A 15445-nucleotide genomic window follows, 5' to 3' on the forward strand; every position below is an offset into this window, starting at 1 on the left:
CTGGAGTAAACTCTTGGCCACCCCCCCTTGTCTTCCAAGCAGTTGTGGGTTCAGTGTTGCTTATGCGTGGATGCTGGGTATACAAATCCATTTTGCAAAATCTCCCTTGCTGTTCTTTCCAACTAAAGTACCTGCAGGGTTATCTGAATTTAACCTGAACATTCCCTTATCTTGCAGTCTCAGGACAGACTGGTCTTGGCTTAGAAAGTGATATAAACTAAAAGTGAAGCTGGCGGAGAAGGGGAAGCGTGTCCCTTTGCTATGACCTTAAGAGCTCTAATGTAGAGATATGAAGGGAAAATAGGTGTCTCTAATTCAAACAATAATTCCTTTACCTCCCAAATGAAACAAGAAGGATTTGCCATTGGGTGAGTTAAAATGCCTGCCTTCCTGTTCTGCTGTGTTAGGTTAACAGTCTCAATTTCTTCTGTCTTCTAGATCCACACAAAAAAGGATCCCTGTTGCCTGGTCCCTTTATTTCCATTTTAGCTGCTGAATAACACATCTGAGCTATTTTTATGAATTGCATTATTGGGGAGGAGGGGTAGGGTGTCTTTTGGTGCAGATGTAAACTATGCAGCACCCCCCACACACCCACACACACTCAAATGAAGCAAAGTCCCTTTTCCCCAGGGTTGCTGAAGTGCAGCAGCAGGCTTTTAGTGATATCTCCTGCTGTGCGAAGGGGCATACAAACAATGCTGGCCTTCCTCTGCTCTTCACTTTAGAAAAATTGATTTTAATTTCTCTCTTAGCTGCCATTTCCTTGGGGGAAGAAGCAGTGTTCTTCAGAGCATCTACCTGCTCTTCTTGGTTTTAAAATTAACATTATCTGTAGCACTTAGGCAGGTGATGGAGCAGCACTGGTCGTGTACACAGTGCCTGAGCAGCTGACTTTAGCCACTTGTGTTCCAGGTGGCTGAAGGAAGGTCAACCTGAGCCCCAAACTTCAGTCTTTTTAAGCTGAAAATACTTAAGTAAAGGGAAAAGTATGTGGGCAACTGCTTGCAACGATAGCACTGATGGTCCTTCCGTCTACAGGAGACTAACATCATGGTTAGACATGGTTGAAACAGGGTAGTTAGTGCATAGGGCTAAAAGTCAGCCAGCGTAACAGAATAATCCTCAATGGTGACATTAGTGTGCTCAGCTGTTAGCACTCCTGTCTACAGCTGCTCTTTACAGTGAAACCCAAGTGACCTCCCCACCTCGTCCTCTGGAGCTTGAGGCCATCACCTGAATGTCAGCACATTGACTCTTAGCACATCAAAAGTGGTAACTGCGCTTTGCCTGGGAGGGGGGCGTGAGTATCTCCAGTACTGGGAAAAGGAGGTGTGTGTTCCCTGTGTGTGGGGTTGGTTGCTGATAAGAAGGTGGATGGCTGGACATACAAAAAGGATTGTGCATGATCCAAAAAAGGTGTAGGGAAAAAAAAGTTTGCTTTATGCCTGCTGAGGAAATCACTCTTAGAGAGGAATATGCAACTTTTTTCCCAACTGTGTCCAGTTCTGGGCTCCCCAGTAGAAGAGAGAGATGAAGCTACTGGATAGAGTCCAGCAAAGGGCCACTAAGATGATGAAGGTACTGGAGCACCTCTCGTATGAGGAAAGGCTGGGAGAGCTGGGACTGTTCAGCCTAGAGAAGAGAAGGCTCAAGGGGGAATCTCATCAATGTGTATAAATACCTGAAGGGAGGGTGCAAAGAGGACGGACCCAGGCTCTATCAGTGGTGCCCAGTGACAGGACCAGAGGCAATGGGCACAAATGGAAACACAGGGGGTTCCCTCTGAACATCAAGAAACACTTTTTCACCGTGAGGGTGACCGAGCACTGGCACAGGTTGCCCAGGGAGGTTGTGGAGTCTCCATCCTTGGAGATATTCAAAAGCCGTCTGGACGTGGTTCTGGGCAACCAGCTCTAGGTGGCCCTGCTTGAGCAGGAGGGTTGGACCAGATGACCTCCAGAGGTCCCTGCCAACCTCAACCATTCAGTAATTCAAAGTCCACTTAACATCTGCGTCTACTGCATGGGTTAGAAAATAATAATAATAAAAAAAATGTCTCTCTCTTTAAACCTAAAATACTAGGGCTACTAACAACTTAGCAAATGCTACATATGCCTGTCCTTGCTGCTTACAATAGAGTTTGGGTAAGAATAACCAAAATTCTGTTTTGTAGCACATAGGAAATAGGTCCACAATGTGCAGTTTTACAGGGCCATGTCCTTTCCAGGAGACCACATTGAGCACATGGGATGTTTTCAATTAGGATCTAGGAGACTTTGTTTCTATATGCAACAATAGTATGCAACAATAACAACAATCTTGATCCTTTTTTCAGGATGGATTAATGTGCTAAATCCCTTCAATGTTGATGTCTTGTGTAATATTGAGGAAGAAAAACATTTTTCTCTTCAAAATTGCATGTGAAATTTGGCAGGAAATCTTTTGCTCCTCAGCAGAAAAAAGTGGTCCCTAGTTTGACAATAACCTGAAGTCCTAGAATCTAACTTTGCAATTAACTCTGTGCGGTCACATGTGACTTTTCATTGCTTTTTCCCAGTTTGGGGGATTTTCCCTTGTGACCAGTCTTTGGCCCTCTCTGAAATTTTGTTTGCTGCAGGACAACATTGTGCTGCTAAGAACAGAAAGAGGTTGAGTTCAAAGGCAGTGAAATTGGTGCCATGTGTGGACATCGAATTCAAAACAAAATGAAAACAAGAGAGCACAGTCTACTGGCAAAGTCTTTGCAAAGAAGAGATGCCAAGAGAGAATGTTATCAGCATACAAAAAAAGCCAGTAGTGTAGAAATGAATATTCATCAGGACTGTACAAAGCCGAACCATCCCCTGTCCCAGTACTGTAAGGTGACCAGCAGCCCTGGTCAGGATCCAGAAGCCACGAGGAGTACAGAGTTGTTCTAGTGATGGGGTGGTAGATTGAGTCTGTGAAGGTGTGACTTAAATTTCTTGTTCTTTGGCTTAATTGCCCAATAGTGTTTATCTATCTACCTCAAGTAGTGCTGTGAGAAATGCATTAAATACGGAAGCACTCTGATATTTATAAAGGATGGGGAAGAGGCACATCACTACTGAGATGGTGCCAAGAGGTGTCAGGCCTTATGAAGATACAGGTTTTGCCTTTCTCCCATTACTTGTTCCCTGTACATTAAATAATCTGAATTTATTACAGGTTTTATCACCTTCGTACTTTCCAGGCTTCTTTACACATTTTTTTCATCCCTGTTCACTGAATTCAGCACCTTTGCAGATACCAACCAAATACAAACATTTTATAACAGCTCAGGGCTTCCCTCAGATGTGAAAGACCCATCATTAACACCTCTACTTTGTCCTGACCCAAGAAAATTCTGTGGGGTTGCCACCACCAAGTAATCAAGAAAGTTTCAGAAAATGAGTACACGAACTTGATTCATCTTTGTCATTACCACTAGTTTCAGATGTGGTTTAGTTTTCCAAAGGCTGAGCATTGCTTCTGACTTTCCACTTGGTAAGTTAAGTTCACCGTACTGACCAATGTCTTGTGGGCTTGGTTGTCTTTCAGAATAGAGGGATTTTACATGAAAAAAATTTCCTGGCTTTTGTTCAGGTCAGTGTTTTCTAGGAATACTGCTCAGCAATTTGACCATCTTTTCCACTAATTATATTGTAACACTTTCCAGTTCTGTTCCATTATGTAAATAAGTGTCTCCAACATCACTGAATAAATTGTGCTATTTTAACCCCACTGAATTAATTTCTATCAGCATCTGGCTATTACCTTTCCATCTCTGTGTGTCGATTTGTAACGAGGAATTTGGGTTACTGAGTTTTCACTGGACCCGTTCATCTACCTGTTCTGTGAGTTGGCATAGAACTGACAACTACTGCACGGGCAAGCAGCCACGGGGGAAGCAGGGTGTTTGGGCAGTGAATGAACTGCACAGTTTTCTGCATCACCTCAAGGCTCCCTGTGGATTGCGGATTCTCAGCTGGAAAGTAAAGGGAAGGTGCTCAAGAAGATGATTTTTAACGATCGAGGAATATGGCACTTCCTGGCAGCTGCCTGAAATTTGCACCAGTGCAGGTTTTACCCCTTTTCCTCTGTTCTAGAAGCATTTTTATCTGTGAAATACCACTGCCGCTGCTGGCACAGCAAAGGTTGGGTTGTTTCAGGCTGAAAACCTGGCCTGCTGAAGACCTTTGGCCATGCTGGCACTGTGTCTCTTTGTAAGGCTGTGTGTTAGAGTCTGCTCCGAGAGAGAACAAGTTTTCTTCACAAGAATATATCGTTTTTCCTAACGTTTATCTGGTGGCTCCCTCTAGAGAGAAGAACATAAATACAGACCTGCTTCACATATTGAAGTTCTTGGACTTGGTCACTGTTGGTCCCAGAGGTGTGTTTGTTTGTTACACGCACTCCCCATTAGACTCCTTGCTTTTCCAATACCTTCTTTCATTGCCTAGATCAGTGCTGTTAGGGATGACTGCAGGAATATAGGGTTTTCAGGTCCTCTTATCTCATTTCAAAATTATGTACTGTAACCAGTCAGTGGGGCTGCCCAAACGCACCCAGAACTGCCTCACCCAACAGAACAAGAGATGTAAGCCTGGTGGACAACCAGGGAAATACTCTGAGCTGGGCCAGGAGGGATCTGAAGCTTCCTGCTGCCATTCAGAGTGGTAACAGCTCGTTTAAAAAGACAGTGGGTGGATGTTGACCAACACTAATTTTAGATAAGTAGGATCTGGTGTCATGAGAAGGGGAGCTTTATTTTTGCAGGGAATGTGAGATACAGGGAATGGACGGGCACGGGCAAAAGGAACTTAGGGATTAAACTGGTTTATAGCTGCCCTTCTCCACTGGAGTGAACGACCACCAGGTTGTTCTCTGAAAGAACAAACAACTCCATGTCCACTCTCCAGTCACTGAGTTCAACATTGGTTCATGAAAACTAATACTGCTCCTACTGCTATGGCTTTAAAAAGCACTCTGTTATTCAAAACATACAATTAGTGATTGAATTGAAATTGAAATGTCTGGCCCAGGGCTGTGTCCCACTAAATAAATTGTTTACATTGAGTTTTTCAGCACTGACTTAAGTCTGCTTACATTCAAGTCTATAGTAAAACTCCCCTCTCTGAGCCCAGGCTCAAGTTCAACATCCCACCTGAATCTTGTTTAAAGGGAAGGGGTGTCCCTGCTTGCATCTTGTCCCCAGTGAGTGGACCAGGGAGTGTGGAGAGTTAGGACAGCACAAAAGCCGGCAGGTGTGTTGGTGCAAATGCAAAGAGTTGGTATTTGCAGTTTATGCCAAAATAGTGAGACATATGTGGAAATGCCCTGCTATTCAGAGGCAGACAACAAACAATTCTTTATACCTTTAATCAACCACAGGTTGGTTTGGTTTTTTGGTTTTTTTTACAAAGAATAAACATGGCCCAGAAATGAAACTTAGGAAAAGAGGAAATGCAGTTTACAAAATCATCTGGTATCTGTCACATTGACCTCCTAAAATTTTCACCCAAGACAGAAACGTTTCAGTGGCCCCTGCATCACTGCAGTCAGTCCCGCTGCACCATTGATGGGCCGTGCCTTTCCATTAGGACATGGGGAAATGATTCCACACGTGGTCTGTGGCACTATGGTCCCCTTTGTGCAAAATCCCCAAGAGCAGAAACCTCCCAACTAGGTGACTTCACAAAATGAAGAAAAATGCGAAAGCTTTCAGAATGTGAAAAACTGAGGTCAGAGTCATATAAGCCTGAAAGCTGATGGAAGAAGTGTTGGGCTGAGCGTGGAAAGGGCAGGGCAGTAAGAACAGCTGCTGTGCTTGTCGTTCAGCTCCTGTAAACCAGGTGTGTGCTGAAGTCCTCACTGTGCACTGCTTAGCAAGAATTTGCACCACCTTGTATTTCTGGTAATCTGTCACTGGCTGCCGTTTTTCTCTTGCCCATAAAAATTTTATAGGTGGCACTAAGTGTATTTGCTTACATGCAGGTACAAGTTATTCTGGATTGCATTAACACAAAGCATCGCTGGCTTTACAGCCACACGCCGTATTTGCTCTTGTGGAAAAGGGCTGAAATAAAGCATTATCAGGACCATAATACCAAAGTGTGGGAGACTTCGGATTTTGTTTCTAATCGCTGTCCTATGTTTTAATTCTTTTTCAATCACAAGTGCTCTTAAACCATAGTATCTGGTTCCTGGCTCTTTTACACTGTGACCAAACTTTGATTAAAGCAGTTTTCATATCTTTGGCTTCATTTGTAAGCTGTGACTAAAACGCAAAATACAGGCTATTCAAATACATCAGTACAGAATGGGGACTAAAATATGTTATATATATATTGTGCACTTTTGGTTATTTTTATGAACTATTTAAATACCTGTCATTAAACTTTTCTTCTATACTGCAGAGCTGAGAAGCAACTTGACTTAAATACTCGAGTATGCAAATGTCTCTTAGCTTTGCAGCTACTGGATAGAGAAATGTAGTTATTATATATGCTTTCAGCTGTGCTCTTATTTTCAGTAACTGTATTTAAGAGTTTGAACCATGTAAAATGTTAATGCCAGACTTCTAGGAAATAAACGTCTGTACAAGCCTTGCTGTTGTTTTCTTTCACTGTAGTGCAAGAAGGAGTTAAGTTTCTAAAATGAAGCAATAGTTTGAATGCTGATCCAGCCTCTTCAGGAAGAGCTGTGACAGCCTGACATGTCTCAGCCCTGCTTATCATGGGAAAACTTATTCCAGGGCCTCTCTGACAGTAAAGCCTTTATTTCCAAGGAGACTGACAACAGGCTGAAAAGAGAAGTTTTTTCTAAATCGATACTTAATAGGATGTCTCTGAATAATGCGTAAATGCCATCAGCCAGTAGGATATCTTTTGGGAAACTGAATTATGTAAAGCAGACATAATGAGTTCTCCTCTGCCCATCAGCATGGCCTTTAGCTACCAGCCACTGTAGGGAGCTCAAGAATGCCTGTGTTACATTTGTGTCTAGGTCTTTTGTCCTACCACACTGGTCTACAGCCATGTGTAAAACAGTAGTGCGACTTTGTTGGGTTCTGTATGGAGTTTGCTATCAAACACACTCAGTTCAGGAGAAAATGTGTTACCACTATCATTATTAATAGTCTCGGCTTTGCAGTAAATCTGAAATACTTAAGACAAAATTAATCCCACCTGAATGTCTTAGTCTGAGCTGGTTGTCTTGCCCATCAGTAGGAAGATGTAGGAATGTAGGGGTTGTTTCTTAAACTAGATCCAGTAAATCACTGTAAAAAAACCTGTTTTGTCTCTACTGATTTACAGTGAGAATCCCAATGAGTAATTCAAACATCCATAGGTCAGGTAAGACAAATCCCACGCTCTGTGTCTGGAAATAAGCAGTTCCAGGCAAAATACAACCCTCTCATCAGAAGGTGGACTTGTCCTCTAAAACCTGTGCCCCTCAGTTTTCCCTTCTCCCTCTAAATCCATTCATAATAATAAAGCAATTCCTTTTGATCTTTTACAGAAATGGCAAGCATGTACAGCTCAGCATGTTATTTCTTTTCATGCCTAGAGTCATGCAGCCATTTCTCCACTGGATCCAACCATGTCTGGGTGTGGTATGTGTTGAAACCTCCTACTTCATGGCGTCTTGACATAAACAGGAAAACATTCAGCCCTGGCTCCATAAAGTAATGTGGAAGGCATTTGGCAGCGTTCCTAAATTCTTGCTGTTTAAACATAAAGAAGCAGATCACTTCGCATACCAGCACTGATTTATAGAGACTGAAGGCCGTGAGGAATCCTTCCATTTAAACTAAGCAGGTGATGCAAGAGAGAGTTTCTGCATTCCCGGTTATATGTTTGAGCCCAGTCACCCTCACGCAGCAAAGGAAGCCACCAACCTGTCAAATACAGCAGTTAAACATTGTTTAAAACATTTACTACTTCTTTCCTGAAGTCTTTCATGAGGGCTACTGAAGGTATGCTCCTCTGCGTTTCTCTATGCTGGATGTTTTAAAAGATTTCGGGTACCATCACAAAGCCTTGGGTTATATTTTAATGCCTCTCAATTTTTCTTCCAATTCAAAGAACACAACCTTACTGTGTCTTGAGACAGCAGGTGCATATTCACAATGGGAGAGACTCTTGGCAGCAGAAAAAAAGTCGCAGGCACCACTCTCCCCCATGATGAGAACACCTGAACACAATTTATTTTTAACAGGCCTATGGCATCCTACTTCCCCTCAACAGCAGGCGCACTACCGTACTATTACTGTGTAATTAGAAGCTTTGTGGTTATGCTGTGTCAGCAATGACACTAAGTTCCTGGAGAAGTAGATTTAAACTTCTGGGACAACTCTTCCAGCACCTCCATTAGCTTCTCCTCATCCTCCGGTGGACTGTGGGTGCTTGCCAGGGGTAAGTGTGTAGGGACCGGTTGCCTGTCTGGAAGACAAAAAAATCAAAAAATTCTTATGGGTACATTTAACTACCTCTTCTAGCACAAAGGAGATGTTTCTGCTAGGCTCTATACTGCCCAAACATACCTCATGGTTTTGAAGCCAGGAAACTTACCTTCTAGGTATCTGGAAACAATATTAGTTAAGCATAACTTCAAAACCAGAAATTAAACTAATTTAATTTGTATTCTGGAACTAGAGTGATTGTCCTTTAGCACGATATGACTTAGACTAGGGCACAAGACCTCACTTGCAGGGGTCAGGATAGATAAAGGGGGGGGCGGTTTACGCCTGCTCCTGTCACTAGCGTAACTCCTGTAGACAAAGACCAATAACTTGAGATTATTGCTGCAGGCAGAGGTTGCTTTTTCAGTATGAGACAGGGTTTTTCCTTGCCTCCTGCATAACGTTTCTAGTGCTACACAAATTCCCCAGCTGGGACGTTGTAGTTTGGATTATCTCTCAAAATGCTCACTTTCACCCTTAAAAATAAATGGTTAAATTCTAATTGCTAAAGAACTTATGCTAATTGCTCAATCGCCATAAGCAACATGTATCCAACATAAAGATGTCTGACCAAATTTGCTCAATTTGATGCTTCAATTTGTCTTCCAAATCTCGTACTCCTCGCTCACTCTGTGTAAATATAGCTATATCACCATCCATTCTAAGGGATTTTTCTCTCTGAGAATGTGGTATCTAGAGCCTGGGAGCCTTACGACAGTGCTCTCAGATGTCTATGAAGCAACCGTCAGAGCACTGGTGCAGCACTGTTAGTCTATTTTAATAAGTCCAAATTCTGCAGTAGCCAGCTGAGACTAAAAGAACAACCTCTTGCAACACCAGGCAGCATATTTCTCTGAAAACCTATCAGGCTGCCATCAGGCTTCCCAGGGGAGCAGAGATGTTTGCTCTCTTAAGAGCAAATATTGTAACTGGCTGCACACACCACATAAACTCTGCTTATGGAAAACTGTGGAGTGAGAAGCATGCAGAGGAACATTCCCTTCTCCATCACTGAATATGAACTGCTTCCTACCTAACTGTAGTGCTTCTAGTAGCCTGTACTAAAGTTTGGGAACTATGTGTGAAAGCCAAGTTCAGCATCATGGAGAAGATGCTTCTAGTCTTTGGAAAGCAGGACTCTGTCAAACATTTTTTATTTATTTTGGCAGATGCAGAGAATTCTGATTGTACGAGTCATGTTCTCACTTCCCATTTTTCTTCCTAAGGAAAAAAAAATTTGCTGGCTTTGGTTTGCACTCAAAGGGAACAGAATAAAAGAGAATGGAGGAAATGGAGGGTTCAGGAAATGGCTGTCTAGGACCAGAAGAGCAGGGTTTGTGGTAAAGTACTGCTGCACACAAAGCCCTTGACTAAAAGGGCCTGAAGAGGGCCCATACTAAGCTGTGACTTCCAAAGGGCAGTAGGAGAGAGAAATAACTGACTTCATCTCTATTTGATAAGCATGGGACACAGACACAGGACTTCTCTTGCAGCCTTAAGAGCAGTCATGCCAAGACCAAAGCTCTCAAAAGTAACTATCTATAGCTAAAGAGTGTTCCCTGTTTATTAAAGCTGAGGGTAGGCAAAGGCCAAAGGCAAGAGCCTGGTGGAATTACAATCTAGAGCAAGAACAACTGAGCAGAAGCACTAGGACCAGAAGAAGGTGACGGGAGTACAAAAAAGACAAAGCCTGGTTCTACAAAGACTGACCAGCTGGGATGTAGGGCTTCTGCGTGCACCACATGATGACATGAAAAAGGTCTAGTTAAATATCTGTCAACTAACCCTGGGTGACTGTCTGGGAGGGGACAGAAGGGACAAGGTCAACCCAGCTCCAGAAAAGTCTGAACTTCCTGCATGCTGTGCCACAAATTCAGTGGATCAGGATTTGAGTGCCACATCCAACCAAAGCACTGGGCTCCTGTAAGCAATTACCCATAGCTTTTCCTTTCTCCTACTGGACTGACCTGCATCACCATTAAGACATCTATGCTTCCAGCTGCTCCTACTAAGATGACTGTCATTTGCCTGGGAGAAAAGAAAGGCTCTGCCCTATTTTTCCATTCCCTATGCTTACAGTGCCAAAAATGCCACTGTGCTCAAGTCTCTGCCCAGTGTTAGAGAAAGGGGGAGTTGGCAGTTTTAACTAGCATGGAATGGTAGGAAGAAGAGCCTGCAAAGCAAAGCCAACCCCGAGTGCTCTGTGAGAAGGCTGCTAGTTTCCCAGCATCATAAAAGATGGTTTGACTGCTGTGATTCATCTTCCCTTGGCACAGTCCTGCATAGAGCCATTTTCATTTAAAAAACCCCCAACCCTTCCTAAAGAAATGCTTTGAAGTCTCTATCAGCTACTTTAGAGGGCAAAAGCAGGAACGTAACAACTTAACACGGTCGCTCTCTGGTTGCACAATGCTCACTTGAACCTTTAGTCTTGGAACGATTTTAAGAAATACTTTATCCTTTGAACAACAGTTGCCTGGTCAAGCCTTCATCCCCTTCCAGGCCAGATGGGGATCCTACAGTTCAGGCAGCGTAGGAATCTCTGCTGCTACGCAATGTAAGACACTGCCACCTTACCTTGGAAGAACAAGCCGCTTGGTAACTTTGTTGCTTCAGGTGACACTGCCAACCATACAACAGTATCAGCTCCCTGGGCCTCTGTGCGCAGACTATTCTTCATCTTCTGATAGAAATCTGGCATTGATGATCTCACAGCTAGAAAGAATAACAATGGAATGGTGGTCTGCTATGCAAGGCTTTTTTGATTAAAAAAAAAAAGAGCAGCTTAAAATTGCCATTGTGAGTGTAGGAAGAAAACAAGCCATCTCAGTTTATGAAAGAATGAGTATTTCCCCATAGCTAGGAGTACGATGACTTGTGGTGGAACAGTGCTAAACTGCAGATGATCCACCAGTTGTTTGTTTGGGTCAAATTACAGGGACAAAACAAGTAGGAGCTGAGACCAGGATCAGTGAGAGGTTCCTGAGCCAATTCCATTCTAAACTGCAAAGAAGTAAGACATGAGGGAAACAGAAAAAACAAAAACCAGGTATTCTACAAGGATTTTTAGCTCTTCTTTTCTCATCAGTTTTAGGAAACCAGTTGCAGCATTGTATTTAAAAACTGTATAGTGAATAATACCTAAACCAACAACATAATTCATGTTTAAACTCTGGTTTCTTTTTATTTTGTCCAACAGGTGATGATTGAAGGCCCATCCCCTGCAGCTGTTTATTTTTGGGGGTTGGAGAGTCCTTGAACTTTAAGGTGGGATAACTTTCTGGTTCATTAGGTTTGAAATCCACAAAGGATGTACAAAAATAAATGTATTTTAAAGAAAAAAAATACTAGGATATTTATTTGGAAAGGGCAGTTTTCAAGCATAATGTAGAAGGCGTAAATGCTTCTGTCATCAGAAGCAAATTTGGGAAACTGTGTCCCTAGAAAAGACCTAGAGATCAGATTGCTATTCTGCGTCCCAAGCTTGGGTGTTAGGGGCTGGTAACATACCGCGGAACGCAACATGCATACCGGATAACTGATGCTGGCCCACCTGCTGAGACACAGTCACTGAAGAACAGCTGCAGCTCAGACAAAGGGCTGTCTGGCCAAACACACTGCTTCTCCATGGCAGTAAACGTTGAGAGGAAGAGCAGAGGAACAGGGCTTGCACAATGGTGCATGCTCCGTTTTCCTATATGCCCTCGCAAATTCCCAGCATCTGCACGTTGGTACTCACAGGGGCAAAAGCTCTTATCTGTGTGTTTAACAGTCCCACTACAAATGTAACTTAAAGGTTAGCTTAATGCACTATGGCTCTGCTGTGCATTTGCGTGGGGCTGGAACCATTCATTGCCCATTATAATTTGCTGGCTGTACACAGATAGCAGACACTGTGCAGAACAGAGCTACCAAGGGGGTACAAAACTACTTCAAGCATCAGTTTGGAGCTAAGAAATCACTGCACCTGTTGGAGAAATCTACCAGAAAGTCTCATTTCTCTTTGCTTTTAGACTAATCCTGAAAAGAAAAAAACATAGTCAGAGTGTCAGGCAGATGTTACCTGGAGTGTCTGCCCAGCCGGGGTGCATAACAGAGAAATGGATGTTTCTGTGAGCTTTTGCCCACTGTTCTGTCAAGACAACTTGCTGTCTCTAGGATAGAGCAAAAAGAGCCAGACTAGCATCAAGTTCAATAGCCTGTCCACCAAGTTAGTTCCCAGGGAGATAAACTACACCAAATATGCTGTAAACACCAAGCCATTTATGTATAGCAGAAATATACCCTTGCTCATCCTGATTGGATTTATTGGATAATTTTGTCAGAGACCACCATGGTCATTGCAATCCATATCCTGGCCACAAGCTTACTTTTAAAGTGGTTACACTGCTTTTACTGACCACGTCTACTTGCTGCAGACTGTAGGTAAGAACTAAGCAGGCAGAAAGGGTTTGTCAGCTAAAGACAGTTTTCCCCCTTGAGACTTAAATCAAATCAAATGAAAGTCTAGCCATGCCCTCTACACAAGATGGTATGCACTCACAAGTGCTTGCCTGAAGATTATAGCTCTGTATGGTTTGGATGCAATGGGAAAGCAACAGTGAACAACAGGCTTTTTGCAAAGTAGGTGGTATAAGCTACCTAGCAAACAAGTGCTGGGCTTTGTTTCCAAAACCATGGACTGTACCTTGTTTTGTGCATACACCATAGTTCCATCAAATGTCCCACTTCCTGACTGCAAGTCAGATATGTTTAATTTTTGAACTAGCATGCCCCCCGAAGAGACAGTTATCTGTAATCAAATGAATGAAAAACAAATTAATAAAAAGCAAATGGATGAAAAGCAAAACCAGGAACTCCCCACAATTGCACTCATGCATGTAATGTGGTCTTCAGGCCGTATTTTGAAGTCCCTAGGAGGAGGATTCCTCTGCATACTCTTTGAACTATGCTTGTGCTAATGTGTGGAGCATACCTGGAGATGAGGTGAAAGACACAGAATTTTTTTTAGAAAGTGATTTTCATTCAAAGTGGTGTTGACTCCATCAGGGAACTTTGTGCTTCTTCCTTTTGAAAAGTAATTGGAAGAAAGAAAATAGCAGAATGGCACTATTTGTAGTTTACGTTTAGCATTTATAGAAACGAATTAGAAAACAAGAGACACTGTACAAAACTTTGGAAATCTCATTTAAAAAATGTACCTACTGCCCAGTTTTATACCAAGACTTGTATGGTTCTTGTAAGCCTATACTCCTGTTATAGGTATTTTGCACTATGCTGCAAGAGGTAACTTGCCCCAGAGAAAAGGGGAAGTTTCCAAAGGAAGTGTTTTACTCTGCTTTCCAATGAAGGGTTGAGAGTAGCAGGCAGGAGCTTTGCCTTGGAGGAGGAGGCGGTTGTTAGCAAAATCCAAGAGGATTCTAGAGATGCTTACAGCATTATAACTAATCCTGCATTGCTAGCACAGTCAAAGAAACGCCATCACAAACCAGAAGGTAAGAATAGTAAAACACTACTTTCCAACAGCATCGCAAACTCACCACTCTGGCATCAGCTTCTTTTTCCAGGAGGGGCATCAGGGCAGTTGTCAGAATGTATGTACCTACAAGACAGACAGACAGCAACATTAACTTCTGTTGTTAAAAAAGCTTTCTTCTCTCTCCATCCCCTATCACAACATCTCTTTATTTCTGAAATTTCATCTGAATTTAATCATTTTCTTGCCGTTTTACTTGCAATATGCCTATTCAACTTGTAGTGGTCCACATTGCTGCATACTTCTTAAAAGGCACATCAGTTATTTTATAGACTTTTATGTTTATTGTACCTATAGACCAAACTGATCACTACATTCCAGGCATGACTGTGAAAGGAAAATGGAGGTATGGATTTCCTCGTGGGTAAGGTGATCCCAGTGAAGAAATAGGGAATGCATTTCCACTCCATGTGTGGCATACATACACATATCTATGCTAGGTCACAAACAAGAGAAGGAAACTGTCCTTCACACTTGTGTTTCTTAGGCCCTTGCATATGCACTTAAGACTCATCCATTTTTACCTTCTCACTGTGAAATCACTCAGAGTACCCCGACACTGCTGATTTGTGTTGCACACAAAAACTGCCTCTTAAATCCCCAGCATGACTATTACAGAAGATAAGGAACCCTTGGGGGGAAAAATATCAATGTTGTGTGCCCAAGGCTGAGCTAAGATTACGTGGGGAAACTGAACTGTGTCCTTCCCCACTTTAATCATGTTCATTTAGCATAGATTTGTACACACCACACAAGTATATTCCATTACAGCTGTTACCATGACCAGCAAAGTTTGTTATTCAAAACATTGTTCAACTGCTAGCATGTTTGATTCAGACACACCTAGCGATGTTTCACCCGCTCAAGTGCAACACAGGGATTTTTGTTTGTTTTTATCTCTTCAGAGATATTTTTTAATTTTTTCATCCTTAAACTGTATTTCAAAAAAATGTTTAATTCAAAATTAATCTAGCCCCATTTAGTCTAGTGTTTCTTTGTCAAGTATAATACTTCCCTCTCATCTCTTCACAAATGGCTCTAGTTCAACAATTCCATGTCAGTGATAAACGTATTTTTTTCCATGAGCTACTGAGGCTATGTTTTTCACTAGACATGAAGACTTCAGCATGTGTCTTTATAACCTCTCTTCCACAGAGGCAGTGAGATCACCCAGTTAAAATATAGCATGTTTATAAATATGCTACCAAAATCAAACATGTTACATGCTTGGTGAACAAACTGTTCATTTTCCCCGCCAGTCACAGCAGTCTTCATTTTCTCTATAGAATCAGAGGGACATCCATATGCACACAATATATTTAAAACCCTGGCAAATCAAACAAAGCAAATGCACAGCAGATGAGTAAGTGCAGCCTGTCTTCAGCAGAAAATGCAAGCAAAGGCAGTTGCCAGTGAATAACAGGAGTCCATACATCTGCCCT

At 42.4% G+C, this 15445-nt stretch overlaps 1 protein-coding gene across 4 annotated transcripts in view; it reads right to left on the bottom strand.

Moving 5' to 3' along the window:
• Positions 1–5387: 5387 nt before the first annotated feature.
• The window catches only part of DHRS12 (dehydrogenase/reductase 12), a 31968-nt gene continuing 21910 nt past the window's right edge, over positions 5388–15445 (bottom strand). For 3 of the 4 annotated variants that reach the window (XM_072850273.1, XM_072850275.1, XM_072850276.1), the window contains 5 exons: positions 14008–14069; positions 13155–13259; positions 12531–12621; positions 11045–11182; positions 5388–8447 (listed from right to left, as the gene is read on the bottom strand). In XM_072850273.1, the coding sequence (XP_072706374.1) occupies positions 8320–8447; positions 11045–11182; positions 12531–12621; positions 13155–13259; positions 14008–14069 (524 nt within the window). In that variant the 3' untranslated portion in view covers positions 5388–8319. The remainder of the gene's footprint in view (positions 8448–11044; positions 11183–12530; positions 12622–13154; positions 13260–14007; positions 14070–15445) is intronic. The other variant, XM_072850274.1, reaches the window with a different exon arrangement.

Source organism: Ciconia boyciana, chromosome 1 (genome assembly GCF_034638445.1).
Source record: "Ciconia boyciana chromosome 1, ASM3463844v1, whole genome shotgun sequence".
Lineage (NCBI taxonomy): Eukaryota > Metazoa > Chordata > Aves > Ciconiiformes > Ciconiidae > Ciconia > Ciconia boyciana.